The sequence below is a fragment of the Dendrobates tinctorius genome, unplaced genomic scaffold (genome assembly GCF_039654945.1).
Source record: "Dendrobates tinctorius isolate UK_male_01 unplaced genomic scaffold, ASM3965494v1 ptg000099l, whole genome shotgun sequence".
Taxonomy (NCBI): domain Eukaryota; kingdom Metazoa; phylum Chordata; class Amphibia; order Anura; family Dendrobatidae; genus Dendrobates; species Dendrobates tinctorius.
The window spans coordinates 10,853,277-10,866,166 of NW_027361767.1; the positions used below are offsets into that span (position 1 = coordinate 10,853,277).

A 12,890-nucleotide genomic window follows, 5' to 3' on the forward strand; every position below is an offset into this window, starting at 1 on the left:
TTTTTATTTCCAAATTCTAGAATATCTATGGCAGATAACCGCTTACATGCTTGGACTCTAATCTCCTCCTTTTGATGCTCTCTAGTCTATTTGGCTTTGGACACTGGACTTCAAACATGGAGATGTAAATGCCTTTTATAATGCTGAGTTTTTGACCTCCCTGCTGTAGTGCACAACTGAAATCCCTCTTCGAATATCACAGGATACTCATCCTCCTCAGAGAATGTGCTTCACCGGTGTTCGCAGTTCTCATGGATTGATGTAACCTCTAGATTGCTTTCAAGGTTAAATATCTCAGAAGCCCAAAGTGAAGCAGTGGAAAGCCCAGACAAGAAGCGGCATCGCTTACAATTAGCTCTCTTTCCAATTCAGAACAGATTTACACTCAATCCAAATCAGTACAGAATGTGTCAACGCGAAGAACGTAACTTGGCTGCAATCAAAAGCTGCACGCAGAAGTCCCAGGGAGCAACCAGATATCGACGAGCTGCTTACGGGAAGAGTGTTTATGTCTAAAGTGGAGGTGGCAGACAGCAAGCGATAAAAGACACAAAAAACAATAAATTGCTCCAATTTCAGCTTGTGGTCTTCAGAATTCGGGACATCTCATAGGCCCGTTAGTAAATGGTGTCAGTAGGAGTCGAGTAGATTGAAGATTCCCCATGAAGATCTCTCGAGAGATTAGCCAGTTTTTAATGTGCAACCTTAATTATCAAAGCGACTCAAGAGTTTAAAAGAAGCGTTCCCACCTCGGTACTAGGATACGACATCACTGATTGTGGTCGGACCACACGATCAAAGACCCATCAATCAAAAGAACGAAGTGGCCGTAGAAATAGCAAAGCACAACCACCTCTTTGGTCTTGGTTGGGCCAAGTTTGCCATTCTCACGAGTCCTTTGTTCTAAGCCTTAATTAGTAAATGACTTCATTCCCCAACACCTGGGGTAGAGAAATTCAATAGATCTGTCACTTTTTCAATGTACATACATGATAGAGTCACTGGAATAACATACCGTACATGTAAAAAAATCATTCTAACTACTGCAAACATTTAGCAATTCACATCTTTCTACTGATCAGTGGCCAAAATTTTTAAAACAACGATGGGATCTGAGGAAAACAACTTTACCTATGGCCAAAATTAGGCTTAAAAGGAAGTCAAAAAGTGCATATGGTTTGTCCATTACCAGAATAATCCTTTCTTGAACTACTTGAGCTAAATTTTTGGCCCCGATAAAAAAACAAAACAAAACAAAAAACCCACAACAACTAAACTCAACTCCCGTTCCAGCGCTGTTCCAGAGGTGTCAGCACTCGTGGTCTCGGAGCTCTCTTACAGTGTTGTGCCACGTAATCCCAATACAATGACTAGGCAAAGAACTAGAAAGAGTAAGCTGGAGACCAAATCTTGGGTCAGAAGAAAGCGGGCACTTAGCAATTCACACCTTTCTGGCACAGGAATAACTATGGCCTGATGGGCACTGATGCAAAGATGCACATCTAATTAAAGTTTTTGCTGGCGTCAGAGGGCCTCCGCCCACATGGGCCCAGTGGTGACCTCTGCCTTCTGGTGACTAGTGAAGACACAAATGTAAAAAAAAAAACTTAGATAAAATCTTAGAAGGATCAAGGCTTAAAAAAGGACATCCGAGAGAAAAAAAAAAAAAAACAACGCAGTACGCAATATTGGCACCCTTGGTCCCCTTCTGGTCCGTATTACATCCTACCAGCCGCCAAGCTTTGGTCTCATTGATTACATGCCATACTGGCACCACAAGTCTAGTGACTGGCTGCTGAGAGGGCCCACCCAAACATTGACACTGACGTAGTGGATGTTTTTGGACATTCTATTTAACAAGTAGTTTATCCCCAAACCAAGATAGGATAGATCTATACTTTTAGAAAGATCAAAAGTAGAGGAATGATGGTGGAACATTAACATTTTTTTTGCCGAAAGTCATCTCTGCTTCTTCCTATGCGCAATACGGTCACGCATCTAAAAGGTTAACTGGCCGTAAAGGACAAATGATTGAAATCATTCACAAGACCTTCTCATCCCTGCAGGAGTCTGACACACAACTGCTTCTTGTCATCAGTCGATCATAGTGGTTTTCAGCGGTAAAAATCATGCAATGATAATCGCAAAAGCTAGTTAAATTAGAATGCGAACGGCGAACCTAAAAATTATGACAATTCCGCATGATTGGCAGTGATTATCACTAATCTAGTACTCGTTTTATGCCTTGGCGTCTGCGGCGTTTGCTGACACAAGCCCTTTAAATTAGGGCAGCTAAGAAAGAAATGTGCTAATAATGACGAACTAGGCCAGAAGAAGAGAAGAATGCCAGGACGAGAAAATATAGCTTCTCCTATAGGTGCCTTCCATCTTTAATAAATGGAACCCCCAACGCCTAAAATTCAGGAGTACCTGCAAAATTCAACTTTGTCTTGCACCTGAACAACGGGGTTGCAGAAGTTTAAATTTGAAGAATATCTGTCACTGGCCATAAATATGTACGGTACTTTTCAACCGGTGTAATTGCCATCGTTCTCCTGAATCCGGCGTTGTTTTTCTTTTGTTTCCGTGCCTCTCCGTTCCCGAGATATGGCCTCCTCTTCCCTTTCCATAAATGTAGGGGTTTTTTTTTTTTTATAACCAAGTGGGCGTGGTTCTCAAGATGGCTCCCAAACAGAAATGTTAACGACTACACCCCTTTGTCTAATGAGGACAGATTCACATACAGGAACGAAAGGGGCCATATCTCAGGAACAGAGAGGCGCAGGATCAAAAAGAAAGACAATGCCGAACTCAGGAGAATGGCGGCATTTACACCAGGATAACAAAAAAAAAAAGAAGTTACACTTTTATTGTAAGTCACAGGTACCTTTATAGGAAATTTTTTGGTATCGCCTCCAACAAGCTGAGTAGCTTTGGGTGTCCTTACACCTGCCAGAGACATGGACAGAAGCAATTTTTAAAATAGTAGCGTAGCAAGTTTAAAAGGGTTATTAAAATGTGTATTTTTTTAGCTATTTTTGCCGAGTTTTAGAGTGGAAACAGCAGAAAGTTTGAGAAGATTCAGCATTCTTTTAGACTAAGAAAGCTCACGACTGCACTGTACCCAATCTAAAGAAACTCCATCCAATGAACGACCCAATGGCAGTGACGGTATTGGGGCATCTTCCATTTCATCATGCTAGTTGTAACTACTTGTGATGTCATCGAGAGCTCATGACGTCACTTCCTATCCGTCTGCTTCAAATACTTGTCAATGCCAATTCTTCAGCCCGGCCGTCTGCGTGCTTGTCGCCCATTCTTCATCACATTTCCTTCGTGCCACCTCCATCGTCGCGTGAACCGAATTGCTATTTAATTTATTCTCCCTCTGTTCTTTGGAATAATTACTTTGCTCCCTCGCTCGGCGATGACTAAGCCTCTGATGCGCTGCTCTTATTTATTTATTTTGCTGTAATCCAGTTGTCGTCTGTTAATCCAAACACGGGAAATAACCTTACAGTTAAGAGTTTCCTGTTATTTTTAACCCCCTCATTAAAATTAACATCATCCGTATGAGGCATCAGACTAAAACAAAAAAAAAAAAAAAAAAAAAAAAACCACGACGTTTCCAAATGAGGGAATTCATAGAATGTTAGAGTTGGAAGGGTCATCGTGTCCAACCCCCTGCTCAATGCAGGATTCGCTAAATCATCCCAGACCGATGTCTGTCCAGCCTCTGATTGAAGACTTCCATTGAAGGAGAACTCACCACCTCTCATGGCAGCCTGTCCCACCCATTGATCTCCCTCACTGTCAAAAAGTTATTTCTAATATCTAATCTGTATGTTGGAGTCCCCACGGCTGTTCGACAGACGCAACACACGTGGGGATAGTCTGTTATGCAATCCTTGCAAGTGTTGCGGCTGTAGAACATCCGTGAGACATGCAACCGCAGGGACTCGAGGATAGTATTCGAGCACGATGAAGACACTCGGTTAGCACCCTCAGATAACACCTTATTTCAGCACGCTCGCCCATCACTAGTGACAATCCATCTCTCACCGATGCCGCCCTACAATTAACAGTGTGAGGTATGAGGCGCGAGACACCTCTAGCCACTTGCATGATAAAGAGGCGTTGGAGAGAGAAAAAAAAATGAATATAAAAAAAAAAAAAAAAGGAGACAACAAAAATCCACTGAGGCAGATAAAAAAAATAATATGATGAAGTCATCATAAAAATGTAATTTAATGCTTAATTTAATGACAAAAACAAAACAATTAAGGAATATTGATTCTTCCACAATACCGTGAACGAAGGAGCTGTGTGTGGTGTTGAGCCTCGCTACGGTGCCAGGGCTAACAATGGCAGGAAGAGTTAGGCTGTGGAGGAAATGGCACTTCCTCTGGGACACAGACAGGTCAGGGGGGTAAGATAATATAATAATGCCCTGTACCACAGAGTTGAAGGAAAGTGCAAAAAAAAAAAAAAAAAAAAATTATGACCAAAAATATTTTTGTTTTGCATAGTTTTACTTTTGATTAAAAGGAAATTGAACAATAGGATTTTATTGCAAAAAAACAAAAAAACAAAACTAAGAAATATATATTTATACACACACACACACACACACACACACACACACACATATGGTGTGATTTACAGAGCCTGAGGGGGCAGAGCATGACATTTCATCTGTAGTGGTCTTATGCTTTGGCCCTTAGTTCTTCAATAAGGCATGATGTATGAGCTTCCCCCCCCCCCCCACCAAGTGCTTTGTTAACCCTTCCAGAGCTTTTTTTTCCCCCTTTTGATAAATCCAAACATACAGCTTATAGTTGGATTTATTGCCCAGTGATTAATTAAAAGACCCAAGAAGCCATCATCCCTAATCATACACCAGACAGTTTCTAGATGACCTATAAAAAAAAACAAAAAAAAAAACAAAAAAACCGCAAAAAACTTCAAGGTCCCCAAAGATATAGCTTTTCCACGTACTTGCGCTCCTAGGGGGCCGTCCAATGGGAGGGGATTATTCCTGGTTTTAGTCAATAAAAAGATAGCATGTATATTTCAAGAAGTGGCTGTTACCACTGTGTAAGGATCACTGGCTAAATGAAGCCTCGTGCCACACGATGCCAAACCTTTTAGCTTTGTACAATGTGCATTTAGCTGAAGTCAATGAGCTTCTCTCCATTTCTCAGCGTTGGCGCGACTGGGATGTTGGCAGGAAATTGTCATTATCTTTGATAAGTCGTGACTGTTGGTGCCATGGATGGAGGACAGAACAATTGTTGGGTCACAGTCACATTGAATCAGACTAGGGTTCAGTGCATTTCACATGGTCCCAGTGGAACGAGCGGTGGCCGCAGCCCGAGCCTCTGCGTCATGCCAGCCCTGTAGCATAACGACACAGCGATGCTATCGGTGCCGCTTATCACAATGAGGAATAAAGTAAAGCTGATTGTTAGGAAAATGTATAAACCTTGTTGGATTTTGGCCAGTAACCACAACATAAGGGTTCTCAGAACAAAAACAAAAAACAGAACACAAGACGCTGCACCATAACAGGAGACAACAGTCTGAAGAGGAGTCTGCAAAAGTCAGGTCCCAAAACATGGAGCACGCTGGCAAACAGTCTCTCAAGGGAGTGGATAGCACGTTCCAACATGCCCAACTCCTTGACATGATAACATTCCCAATTTTGGAAAACACACGGACACTAGTCTGAGCCCAGTGGGCATGTGTGTAAAGAATGGGGATCTAGGGAAAAGCTGATTCTTTTGCATCTGTCTAAAGTCTACAGCCGACTTTCGATCCTGTCGATCAGAAAACAATCATACGTCTATGGCGCACCTCGGATATCCCCAACTGTAAGAAACTAGGACCAGACTGTTAAGATCTCTCTAAAGGGGGGAGGACGTCTCATCACTCAACCACTAAAACAGCCAAGAGCCGATTTAGCATCCAAGACCCTGGCAGAAAAGGTTATTATGTAGAGAGGGGTGAGAGATTCATCTGTGGCGCCCCTGAGGCTCAGTCGCCACAGAGGTACTGCACCTCCTCCTGTGGTGTGGTACCCCACCATCCAGGTAAGGTGGGAACTCCTGACCACGCTCCAACACTCGCACCCCACACAACAGGGTAGTTCAGCAAAGCCACCTTGCGGCTCTTTGCTTAGAGTGTAGCAGAGCACCTCTGGTGGCTCCCTGCTTGGAACACGAAACGTGCTGGGAGGTGGGTGGAGTTGAGAATACAAAAGAGTGGGAAGGTTTAGGATTACAGGTCAGTCAGTAGAGGAAGTCACTCAGAGGAGTGAGGATCCCTGGAAGAGGGATGGAGGAAGGAGTGCTGCAGCTGCCTCAGTGATCTGAGCCAGCTGGCACAGGAAAGGAAAGAAGGAGAAAGACGTTGAACTGAAGCCTGAGCTTCCATAGGAAAGAAAGACAAGTACGGAACGTAGGAGAAAAAGGGAACACAGAGGACGTGGGTTAGAGGAAGAACCCTACCTAGAAGTTCTAAGCGCAAGGCCGGGGCCCGGTCCCCGAGGTTGTACGGACACCAACGGTTTTGCAGCAGACACCGGTGGAGTAGTGGGCTGTAAATGCACTACTCCCATCTAAGACTTGGGGGGCACAACAGCAACACGGATAGAGAGCCGGGGCTCAGGAGTAAGGAGTCCCCGAAGTAGGCTACAGCTGTCTGCCGTACAAGTAGAGTTCTTGGGAACATCTGATAGTAGGAACTCCAGTGTAACTCAGTACTAGGAGATCTTCACACTAAAAGGCGCTATAAGAGGAGACGTTCAGAAAGGCACATGTTGGCGGAGCGTTGGAAGGGAGCATTCCATCTTGCCTGGAGGTTGGCTGGGTCCCTGACCCGGAGGACACAGCATGGAGGCCGGCACCTGTGTGTACTACAGACTGTGAGCAAAGCTTTGGAACTACAAGCCCTGATGTCCTCCATTGATTCTTGCGCCAACACACCCAGCACCGCTACATCTGGGTACCAGTCTCTACACCGCTTATACCTCTCCTCTTCCCCCTACATCTACACTGCGCTGAGGCTACAGCTTCACCTGTGGGGAGCTTCACCATCTTGGCTGCAACACCACCAGCCCCAGAGGATCTGCATGCAGCGTCGGCCTAACATCTCACTTGCCGAACACCACAGGTGGCGTCACGAACTATTCCATTAACTACTTTCCACCATTTCAAAAAACCCCGCCATTAATTGGGCACCCAGGGCCACGGACCGGGTCACCGCTGCTGTGACACATCCCCCTGACAGCGCCCGGTACCGAGTACCCCACAGACCTGGGAGGGCCCCACATCCAAATAAATTATTCCCCAATAGTGGCCATTATACAGGAAGCATCATCACACGTAGGCCACTCCACAGCGTTCTGTCCTAGCTCAAAGGAGGGAGTTTGGAGTAGGGTGGTCTCTCCGCTATGATGTCCATATGCCCCAATAGAGTGTTGCGACAGGGATTTTTTTTCTGACAGCCACAAAAAAAAAAAAAAAAAAAGAAAAAAAAAATTCACCCGGGGTGCTGGTCATTCCTTGGTTTCCTTTTTAAAAGTTGTAAGCCAATTCTTACATTATCTCTATAGCAGTTTTTTTTAATATATATTAAAATGTCCAATTAAAGGGGCTTTTGCTAGCTGGCGAGTTCTCCTTCAATGGAAGAATTCAAACAGACGTTGGACAGACATCGGTCTGAGACGGTTTAGTGAATCCTACTGCGAGCAGGAGGTTGGACACGAAGATCCTGGAGGTCCCTTCCAACTCTAACATTCTAGGATGCTAAATACATTGATTATCCGATTGTATGATTTCTAGGGGTTCCCATACTGTGATCCCCTCTAGTCAACTGAATGAGTGTACCAAAGTCTGCCATAAGGAGCAATAGTGCCTGCGATCATATGTGGGACTGACGGAAAAACTATCTTCGATATATCCATGGAAGTAAAGAATTGTGATTGAGCATGCATACCGTTGTCACCATTCACACAAGGGACTTTGGCACCCAATAGTCGGACCCCCTAATGATCAGACTTTTACACCTTTAAATCTAGGACAAAAATAAATATATAGCAATCACAGTCCTAAGCTAAAGTATGTAATACATGAAGATCAACCCCATACAATCCATAGCCAGTGATCCGAAAAGATTATGAAATTCCATCCATCATTTGGTAAAGTTGACCATTTTCTATGCCGTTTATATGGAGAGAGTTGAGAACAAACATTAAGACTCCATGTTGTACACAGAAACCCATCTTCAGGCTATTAGTGGGCACCTCACCGGTTCGGTAGGGACTGTGGTAACCATCACAGCCCAACTCTGGGTGGGGAAGAAGGTTCCACCACGCCCAATCCTTAGCTAGTATAGATTATTCCTCTCTTTCGAGAACACATGCACACTCGACCGACACTAGCGCGCATGTGTATGAGGGAATTTAATAAAATTAGACCAGAAATTGCATCAGAGGCCGCAAAAGAAAGACACGTCCTTATGGACATATGAAAGGGCGCTGGCCAAGTAGCGTTCAGCCATGGCAAAAATCAACATGTCTGTGCACCAGTGATCTTTGGAATAAGTATTGCGATTCCAGGAAAAGGTCAGAACCACAGTTCCTACCTTCCATTTCATTATGATGGACATATAGGGAAAACCCGGCACAAATCTGTGACAAAATTACCCTGATACATGTATACTTTGTCCAAGCTTTCATCCTACACTTGCGATCTATGGCTTTCCCGCATCATGACGGTGGAGACACAGGGGGTCAGCGGGTGCTCTAGTCCACTAGCCAAAACCGCATCGATCAGGGATCATCCCACTGTTTTGCAAATCTAATAGTACAATTAAACTGTAGGAGCCGATATAAGAGGTAAATATCAACCATCCATCAATTTACAGATGTCAATTCAACCTACAAGAAGAGGCAAAGTTAAAAGTCTATGCCTCCTGGCTTAAGGCCCTTTTATATTTAGCGATGCACCAGCGATCCCGACCATGATACGACCCGGTCAGGATCGCTGGTGCATCGCTAAACGATCGCTAGTGAGCTGCCACACAGGAAGATCTCACAGCGATGCAGCAGCGGTACAGCAGACGATACTTACCTTTCAGACGCGGCGATTCTGACTTCCTCCCGCCCGCCTCCACACGTCGCTCGTCGGCGCCACAGGAAGCGCCCGACGAGAAATGGAGCTGCGCGATCAACAACAGACCGCGGGGGAGCCGGTCAGAGGCAAGTATCACACATAGCGATATCGCTGCTACGTCACCAAATCGGTGATGCTTTAGCGATATTGCTAGCGATATCGCTATGTGTAAAACCCCCTTTACTGAACACAGACGTCTGATTAATTAAGATACAATGCTGTGTCATCACAACGATGAACACGAGTGTTCTCATATTTCCATACTAACTTTATTCATTTTTGTGTTCAATGTATTGCAAATTCCGAACCCTAAGTCAGCGGCAGTTACAGCACAACGTGAGATTTTGACGGCACTAACAATCTGATCTCTAAGGGAGCGTCTAAATCTCTACCAATATCTGATGTCAGAGTGAAAAAAATAAAAAAAAGATCAGACAGATTGGCTTCCAACATGCCTGATCTCATCTTCATTTGGGAGATAAACCCTACAGCAGTCACATCGGGAGATGTGACAGCTCTACCCGACCGCCAGCAATACACTGACAGGAGGTAATGACCCCCAATGTGTATCACTGTATCGCAGTTTATGGGCTCACATGAATTGGCCAATTTATGCGCCGAGAACCTTCACTTCTGTAATTTTTTTTTTTTTAGTTTTCTCACTTATGATAGATTTTGTGTTCGCCTATATATTGGTCTCTACAGAGTGCTGCTGCGTTCCTCCTTTTTGCAAGATATGTATTCATTGCAGTAGGCACCTATTCATGCTTTATGGAGGTGCTGGTCAGGTTTTTATTGGTTTCCAACATGCCTGATCTCTTCTTCATTTAGGAGATAAACCCTAGTGCACTCACATCGGGAGATGTGACCGCTCTACCCGGTCACCGACGATACCTCCTCTCAGTGTAATTGCTCCTGCAGTGTATCACTGCTCTGCCGTGAGAGTTCATCTCCCGATGTGAATGTTCTACATGCTAGATCGTCGTGGAACCCTCGGTATTAAATGGACTACGGCGGACAGGCAAGTATATGTTGGTTTATTATTTTTGATTGCTTACAGGAGATGCGGGCGTTGGGGATTAGGTATAGTGTATGTGAATATGTATGCGATTATGTAAATGTTTTGATTTTTTTTACAATTGAACACAGGCACCGGATGATGAGACTATTCTCCCATCATTGGCTGTCCCTGTAAATGACATAGCCGGATGGGAGTAGTAGTCCCATCAAACGACGCCCAAGTAGAATCACTATGGGCTGTTCGTCGCATGGGTATACACACACACACACACACACACACACACACACACACATTCACGCTCCACCCACACACGCTTCCTCCTTCTGACATCATTTCCTTTGACAATTCCCAGCGTTTTTGGCAGCATATACGCAAACCTTTTTACACCTACGCTTTTGCTGGCTCAATTGAAGTCAGTGAGTCAAAAACGCTGCAGAAACGTGCAAACAATTGACACGCTGTGGAAAATAAAACGCTGCAAATACGGACGGAAATATACTGATCATGGGCGCAACACTTCAGGATTGTCATTGCATTACCTTGCATAAGGATTCCATTGTGTTTTTGGACCATTTACACGCGTAAAAAAAAAGCATCAAGTACGCAACGTGGGCAGATAGCCTTAATCTGAAGGTGAATATTTGCTGAGGGGCCGGACAAACATTGATTTTCATCATGACGGATCATGGACATAAGTCACCAATCCGAGGCTCCCATTTAGAAGAGGAATCAGAAGACTAAACTATTAAGGTAAGGCTCATTAAAGGGAATCTGTCACCCCTTTTTTTTTTTTTTTTTTTTTTAATATGAGCTGCCGGCACCGCCATCAGGGGCTTATATTCTGTAATGCTGTAGATAAGCCCCCGATGTAACCTGAAAGATAAGAAAAAAAAAAAAAAGTTAGATTATACTCACCCCGGCATCCAGTCTGGTCCGATGGGTGTCGCAGTCTGGTCCGGCGCCTCCCATCTTTTAGCGATGACGCCCTCTTCTTTGCTGCCTGTCGTGGCTCCGGCGCACTGCTTTGCCCTATGGAGGGCAGAGCAGAATACTGCAGTGCACAGGCGCCGAACCTTTCCCGGCACCAGCGCACTGCAGGACTCTGCTCTGCCCTCAACAGGGCAGAGCAGTGCGCCTGCGCCGGAGCCACGACAGGCAGCAAAGAAGAGGACGTCATCATGTAATAAAGTGCAGGAGACGAGTACGTCACCACGGAACACACGGACCAACAGCTAAAGGGAGGTTTACTTACAGGGGATAACACTGACAGAATTATCAGTGCAAATATGAATATTATGAGAACGAGTTAAGCAAGCAGACAAAACTGTCTCCTGTCTGCCCTGCTCAGCGGTTCCGGGCACGGAGCAGAGGAGGCAACTCTCTCTCGGCTCTTCCTGCACTTCACCCCCTTACAATCACTAGAAGATGGGAGGGACCAGACCAGGACACCCATCGGACCGGACCCTCGGGTGAGTATAATCTAACTCATTTTTCTAATCTTTCAGCTTACATGGGGGCTTATCTACAACATTACAGAATTCTGTAGATAAGCCCCTGATGGCGGTGGCCGCAGCTCATAGTCGAAAAAAAGAGGTGACAGATTCCCATTAAAGGGTCGATGGCGGCTTGTAGGATTGTGGAGTATGGGGGCAACTAGAGACATAGAGGAACCATTCACTCCAGAATTTTTTTTTTCTAAGTAGCCAGTCAATAAGAATGGTGTAGAAATTAATGGAAGAACCCAAAAAGTTCTACCTGGCTTAAACTAGAATTCCAGCTACGTACCGGTGTTTATGGCTTGCATGGCTGTTGCTGGTGGTCCCATGGAAAGACGACGGCCAAGACATTCTGGACTTCCTCAAGCCGGGCCGGTCGCTCGTGTCCATAGCGTCGGCTCTTTCCATCTGCCGGTGAGGGTGGCGATCTGTGTCCGAGTAACCCCGGTGTTTTATTCTGATGGGTGTCCTTGGTTGCCTCCATAGATGCTGCGGAGGTTTCAGGGTGGCTTGCCCCTCCCGCGGAACGGGAAGAGACAGCGAGAGACTTTTTTTCGTGCAGGTCGGTACTTCCATCATTGTGCAAAAAAAGAAAATAATAAAATAATTAATTGCCCCCAAAAAATAAATCTTAATCTGGAGAAAAATAAAAGGATCTTTTCCGAACGTCCACGTTTACCGGTCCATGTATTATATGTATTTGATAAAAAGGCAAATCGAGGATTAACAGGCTTCACAAAACATATAAAAAAGGAGATAGAAAAATAAAGGAGTCAATAGAATTGCAATAATAATAATAATAATAATAATAATAATAATAATAATAAACAATAATAACAGTAATAAAAAAAAATCTGGTTAGAAGCAAAAAAAAAAAAGAAGAAAAATATATATAGAAAAACAAAGGCAGGTCGTGATTATTGAGAGGAAGCGATTAGCAATACGAGGTCCATGTATAGGGGACGGGAGGAAACGCACGCCGCTGCGCCCCTCCTTACGGGATGGCGGTCTAGTTTTAGTCGAAGCGAAATATTGTTTAAGAAAAATCGAGGCGTGAAGATTTATCATGGAGAAATCCTACAGAAATTCTTTGTAGAGATGGTAGAAGCCGATCTGAAAGTCTCTTCTTCTTCTCCGCAGATTATTGCTTAGGTTATTGCCAGGGGGAGAGAAAAGCTTTTATTGCACATAGGGTGG

At 44.5% G+C, this 12,890-nt stretch overlaps 1 protein-coding gene across 1 annotated transcript in view; it reads right to left on the minus strand.

Annotated features, from left to right (window-relative positions):
* PDE4A (phosphodiesterase 4A) overlaps positions 1-12,499 on the minus strand; it is a 369,944-nt gene extending 357,445 nt beyond the window's left edge. Inside the window, exon 1 of the mRNA XM_073587575.1 lies at positions 11,983-12,499. Within this exon, the coding sequence (XP_073443676.1) occupies positions 11,983-12,272 (290 nt within the window). The 5' untranslated portion in view covers positions 12,273-12,499. The remainder of the gene's footprint in view (positions 1-11,982) is intronic.
* Between the last annotated feature and the right edge of the window lie 391 nt (positions 12,500-12,890).